Source organism: Felis catus (assembly GCF_018350175.1).
Source record: "Felis catus isolate Fca126 chromosome X unlocalized genomic scaffold, F.catus_Fca126_mat1.0 chrX_random_Un_scaffold_72, whole genome shotgun sequence".
Taxonomy (NCBI): domain Eukaryota; kingdom Metazoa; phylum Chordata; class Mammalia; order Carnivora; family Felidae; genus Felis; species Felis catus.
In genome coordinates this window covers 1-6,243 of record NW_025408529.1, presented here as the reverse complement: position 1 = coordinate 6,243, position 6,243 = coordinate 1, and the positions used below count along the sequence as shown (strand labels likewise).

The 6,243-nt window shown below is 43.2% G+C and overlaps 1 protein-coding gene across 2 annotated transcripts; it reads left to right on the top strand.

Moving 5' to 3' along the window:
• The first annotated feature begins 978 nt into the window (after positions 1-978).
• LOC105259665 (nuclear RNA export factor 3-like) lies at positions 979-6,155 on the top strand. 2 transcript variants are annotated; one of them, XM_045051675.1, is made up of 6 exons: positions 982-1,256; positions 4,231-4,405; positions 4,619-4,772; positions 5,421-5,504; positions 5,597-5,701; positions 5,826-6,143. In XM_045051675.1, the coding sequence occupies exons 1-6, from the start codon at positions 1,253-1,255 to the stop codon at positions 5,931-5,933; spliced, it is 630 nt and encodes a 209-aa protein (XP_044907610.1). In that variant the 5' UTR covers positions 982-1,252; the 3' UTR covers positions 5,934-6,143. The 2 variants fall into 2 exon arrangements, with proteins under 2 accessions (XP_044907611.1, XP_044907610.1); XM_045051676.1 differs by lacking the exon at positions 5,421-5,504 and having other exon boundaries at positions 979-1,256; positions 5,826-6,155.
• The last annotated feature ends 88 nt before the right edge of the window (positions 6,156-6,243 follow it).

Genomic DNA, 6,243 nt, shown 5'->3' with positions numbered 1-6,243 from the left:
CTTACACTTCCCTGAACCCAAGTGTTCACACTCTCATATGTGGAGATTTTTCCTCACCTCTCTCAGGGACTGAAGTTTCTCTCTCAGGGCATGGAGATCTAGGAAGGGATTGTGGGCACAGAGTAGAAAATTCCAGAAAGAAGTAGAAATTCCAGAAATTCCTGGCTGATATACTGGAGCCCAGGTGCCTCCTTCCTTCCTTCCCCCTTGCAAAGCCCTCTGGTCTGAGACATTCAGAGCTACAATTCTCACTCTGACCACTAAAGGGGCATCTACCTACACTGACTATTATATATATATATATATATATATATATATATATATATATTTCATTCTACTCTCATTACAGTGACCCACGAAACTCTGTTGTTGTTTTTTTCCTTTATAGTTTCCAGATCTGGGGTGTGTGTGTGTGTGTGTGTGTGTGTGTGTGTTGGTTTTTGCTGTTGTTTTGGGGGGATGGGGGATCGGTGGTTTGTTTGCTTGTTTGTTATTATCTCTCTGGGATGCACGGGAGATAATGCCAGCCATGTGATTAGTTTCAGAACATTCTGTTACCTTGCTCCAACTTTAGCAAATCCCACATATTGCAGCAAGAATTTAGTTAGGCTACCTATGCATTTACATGTCACCCCCGTTCCATGGAGCTCAGTTGCAGTCTCTGTTTCTCCAGGTAGCATCTGAATGACTCCAGGAAAACTCCAACACCTCATTAGGTCTCAGTAACCTTGCAAAGCCTGTAACTGTGATCTCAGAGTCCCGTTGTGAGGACTACATGAGAGATAAGATGCAATGTAGCAAGTACAGAGGCTGGCCTACAGCTGGCACTCAGAGTTCTCTGGGTTTGCAGAATGAGGGAACAGGATGTATTGTAAGTGGATACAGAGCCTGGCATACAGAGTTCCCTGTGTTTGTAGCTGCAAGTGCCTGGGTCCCACGCCCCCTGACTCTAGTTGGCCTTTTCTGCAGGGCTGGTTCAGTTAGAAACAGTTCCCTGATAGACAGGGGGCAGTAATCACAGTAATCACCTCTGGTGCCCGGGGCTGTCTTCTCCATGGCTTTGAGGAGGGGACTTCCTGTAAGGACTCCATCTTGTTTGTGTGAGGCTGACAAAGTCATTTGGGGCCTGCTCTATTCGTCCTCAGCAGCTTTCCTTGATCTTCTCTAAACCTCCAGCTCCAGATCCCACAGGTTCTCTTCATAAGCAGCCTGTGAGGACATTGGTGACAGGTCACTGCCTTCAGGCCACACCATGGGTGAGTTGGCCAGCATGAGGCCTTGGTCTCAGATCCCCAGAAGTTACAAGGGTTGCTGGGTCCCTTCCCCCACCCCACCCCACAGGACACCCAGCCAACCCCCTTTTAGAGAAGGGGTGATGAGGGCCCAGGCTCACTCTTCTCTAATCTCTTGAGGAAATGTGCCAGGTGGGCCCTGACATTCCCATCCCGGTTCCACATGGAAAAACTCCCCTCCTATGGAAGTGGTTATGGCTCAGGTGGATTTTTTTTTCACTGATTGAAGGGATAGATCTGATTTTATGTGGTCCCCACGGTTTGGAGAGTCCACAGTTTGGAGAGTGGGGAGGGGCTCCTAGGTTGGCCACGTGCGAGGCAAGGGAGTGGGGGGTTGCTGTAAATTAATATTCTTTGGATGCCTACTACAGGTGAAGGAGTGGCAGAGAACACACTATTACCCTTAACTCTTACATCAACTATTCAGGGTAGATTGTATTACCTCCGTAGAAGTTTCTTGAGGCTTGCTTTATAGCCCAGCACATGACTTATTCTGGAATGTTCCACGTGTAATGGTTATATGCACTGTTCTATGTCAATTAAGTACATTTATTAATTTGCTTTATTCTGATTTTAAAATATTCTCCACCTAGTGGAATTTATGTCTGCCATTTTATTTTTTTATTTTTATTTTTTTTTTCAATATATGAAATTTATTATCAAATTGGTTTCCATACAACACCCAGTGCTCATCCCAAAAGGTGCCCTCCTCAATACCAATCACCCACCCTCCCCTCCCTCCCACCCCCCATCAACCCTCAGTTTGTTCTCAGTTTTTAAGAGTCTCTTATGCTTTGTATGTCTGCCATTTTATGTGTTACTCAAGGAGGTGTGTTAATATTCCTGCTGTAATCGTGAATTTATCCATTTATCTTTTTACTGTCACTGTTTGCTCTGCACATTTTTGCTCTGTGTTAAGACACGCACACAAATTTAGGATTTTGTATTGATGGCTTCTTATTGCATTGAACCTTTTATTATAATGAAACCTCCTCTTTAATCTAGTAATTTTTTTTTCTTGAAAAAAATACCTTTCTTTTTAGTAATATGGTTACACCAGCTTTTGGGAGGTCAGTAAGTAAATGCTATACATTTTGCCAAGTTTTTTTTTTTTTCCAAATTTTCTAGATCATTAAATTTTGCAGATGTTTCTTTTAAGGAGCATTTGATGGAATGTTTTCCTTCCAGTCTCATAATATCTGTGTTTCTGTTTGGAATATCCAGTCTGAAACTTTTTTAAAAAATTTTTTAACGTTTTTTTATTTTATTTCTGAGACAGAGAGAGACAGAGCATGAACAGGAGAGGGGCAGAGAGAGAGGGAGACACAGAATCTGAAACAGGCTCCAGGCTCTGAGCTGTCAGCACAGAGCCTGACGTGGGGCTCGAACTCACGGATCGTGAGATCATGACCTGAGCCGAAGTCGGATGCTTAACCGACCAAGCCACCCAGGCGCCCCTCCAGTCTGAAACTTTTAATGTAAATATATATATATATATATATATATATATATATATATATATATATATATATATAACTTGGTTTCTGTATGCCATATTGACTGCACATGTATTTTTATGTCAATATTTTATTTAATTTATTTTAGTTTTTTATATAATTTGTTGTCAAGTTGGTTTCCATACAACACCCAGTGTTCATCCCAACAGGTGCCCTCCTCAGTGCCCATCACCCACTTTCCCCTCTCCCCCACCCGCCATCAGTATTTAAGAGTATCTTATGGTTTGCCCGCCCTTTTCCTCTCCTTTCTTTGGAATGACTTAATACTGTTTTTTTTTGTTTGTTTGTTTGCTTGTTTGTTTTTAGTATTAGATTGTTACTTCATTTGGCCAGACAATTAAACATCCCTTAGGCATTCTTGTAGTGTTTACCTTTCTGACTATAATGTAATTTTTGTTTTCCTTTTCACAGTGTGATGTGAATTACTTCTTCAAAGCTCTTCAGACAATGAAGGAACTTTGGGATACTTTGATTCCTCTCACCCCCTCCCGATGTATTGCCATGAATTTTAATTCTATGTATATTTAAACCCCTAGAAGAAATTAGTGTCATGGTGCCATATAGTCAATACTCATTTAGACTTGCCTACATATTCACAAATGCCATTAGTCTTTCTTTCCTGCAACTGTGTGCCTCCATCTCGGATCCTATTTCTTCTGCCTGAAGGAGAACTTTTAATATTTCTTTTAGTTTGATTCCTCCAGTCACAAACTTTCTCAGTTTGTGCTACATTAACATCACTGTGAAATGTACATCTTTTCTCTAGGAATGTTTTTTCTTAAAGCAGACTTTGTCTCCTATTAGTATTGTTATACTGACTTGATTATCCTGTTACTTTGGGAAACTTCTCAAGCGAGATGCCATCAAATGCCACTTCTCCACATTTCCCTCTCCTTCATTCTGGGGACATCTCCTTTAATTCTCTCCCCCTCTCTTTTGGTATTCTCCATATTATGTCTCTCTAAGTTTTTCTGGATATTTTCATCAGATGTAACTTTCACTTCTCTAATTCTTTTTTCAGGTGGGAACTCACCTTTGACCTGTGAACCATAACACCAAACTTCCAGCATGGATTTTGTTATCCCCCTAGGGCAGAGAAGGGAATTGTGAGTTAGAGATGATAAGCAACTTGTCCCTGGTCACCCAGCCTGCAAAGGGCAGAGCAAGGGCTAACATCACAGGTTAAACCCTAAGCCCAAACCCTTTCCTCTGTGCTTTTTTTTTTCTTCTTGGCTGTGAATGCTCCCCACTTCTCATCTCCCGGGAAGTGGAGCCCCAGGGAAGTCTTTCAACCTTTTTAGCATTGTGCTGCATTTCATTTTAGACGATAAAGTCAGTGATATTTCTTCATTAGCCATGATGTTTCCCCGGAACCTTTTGTGATGATATTGGAACCAGTGATGTGCTATTCTCAATTTCAGGGCATAATAACACAGGTAACTCCTTACAAAGAAGAGCAAGATGCTCGGGTATTTACCGACGGAGGCATAACAATTGGTCTGGGCATGTCCGTTCTGGCATTGGTTCTTCCTCCCACCAGCAGCAAGATGGAGATCCAGCAACAAATGACAGTCGCATGAGCACCCGAGGAAGATAGTAAGTGACCAGTCACCATAGCTGAAATGTACCAGCCAGTGGAATACATAGCCCTGTAGCTGAATATGCCGTTCTCTTCTTCAACCTGGAAGAGTGCAGGGTGATGGAATCAGGTTAATGGTTGAGCAAACTTTATTGTACAGTGGGGCGAATGTGTAATGGAAGACTTTCCAAGCATGTGTGGATTACTTCCTTCTCTTCACTTCCCCACAGTGCTCCCTATGCCATTCCATCCTGTCATTGGAGAGGCAGTTTTCAGATACAAGACCAAACGCAAGCTAACATGGAGGGAGAGCAAAAGCGTCCAGAGACAAGAATGGAGGGGGAGAGGCAGGATGAGACCTCCAGGAGCTGGTTCAAGATCACAGTGAGTGTCCTGGCAAAATGAACCCAATGTGCACAAGGAGGTGAACAGAGGGAATTATGTTGGACTCATATAGAGATGCTAGGTACTTTTCTGGGGGAGAGGAGTGGGTAATCCGTCTTTTTACTACTAGGAGTTAGCATCTTAGATCAGGTAAGGGCAGACTCAGAGAAGCAATGTAAAGGGAACAGATTGACTAAAGGGAGAATTGGGTAGGTTGTCTAAGAACAGAGGAAACTACAGCCAAGGAGAAGTAGCAGCTCCACCCTGGAAGTCTCAGTTTAGCTTAAGCTGAGTGTGGGAGGGGGTCGAGTCTCTGGGGTCTCTGTTGGAGAGACAGGCTAAGGCATCCTTCCTTGAGCAAGGATCACTTGGAACTTTATATAAGGAAGTTCGTGTTAAACATCTTAAGTTGATTATTTGAAGAAATTGTTTGAATGGAAAGAAAGGTTAGTTAGGAAATCCATGACTGGTACAAAAGTTCACAGTAATGGATATTGTCCTATCATAAGAAATTATTTTGAAGAACCGCCCCCCCACACACACACACACAAAAGGTGTGAAAGGAAGACATGCTTGAGTTTTATCTTAACCTTGGGTTCCATTGTGTCAATCTCTTCTCCCATCTCTTCTCGCATTTCTTACTCTTAGATTCCATTTGGCATCAGATATGATGAGAAGTGGCTGCTGAATCTGATTCAGAAGCAATGCAGTGTCCCCTTCACCCCAGTGGAAGTAAGAGAAGACAGTGAGGCAGATGAGAAGAAACAGGGCAAATGAGCAGTGGCTTGGGTCTCATATTGTTTCTTTTGCCATTCACCCTACAGTTTCACTATGAGAAAATGCAGGCCCAGTTCTTTGTTGAGAATGCTGGCATTGCCTTCGCATTGAAGAGTGTCAACGGCAAGATCTGGAATGAGAATAATGAAATGGTGTGTGTCAAGGGCATGGCCAGGGCTAGTTAGGGGCAAGATGGCAGGACAGGGGCAAGGTCTTGCTTGATCCCAAGGATCAGATTTCCTGGTGCTTACTCAGCCCCTCTTGGGTTCCCTACAGATATCTATCTTTGTCCACCCCTCTGATGCACCCCAGTGTGTGCAGAAGGAGCTGAAGCCAGAAAATGTGGATCAGATAAAGGTAATGCAGACCCAAGACCAGCTGTGAATCTATATCCAGACCCATATCTTCTTCCCACACCTATTGCCTCCATCCCCCGTCTCTACCTCAGACTCAGAGCCACTGACCCCATCTCTAACTCTGCAGTTGACCACAAACAAAAGATATGTAGTTTCCTAACAATCTCTTCACATCCAGAGAGTCCGCTTTGCCCATGGTATGTCTACAGAAGTAGTTCTAGGGCAGGTAAGATCAGAGAAGCCTGTCTGGAAAGGAGACTTGGGGATGGTAATGTGGGGAGGGTAACCTGAAGCTGTAACCAGCCAGGTCTGTCTTAGCCTTGTGATTCCCTCCCCTC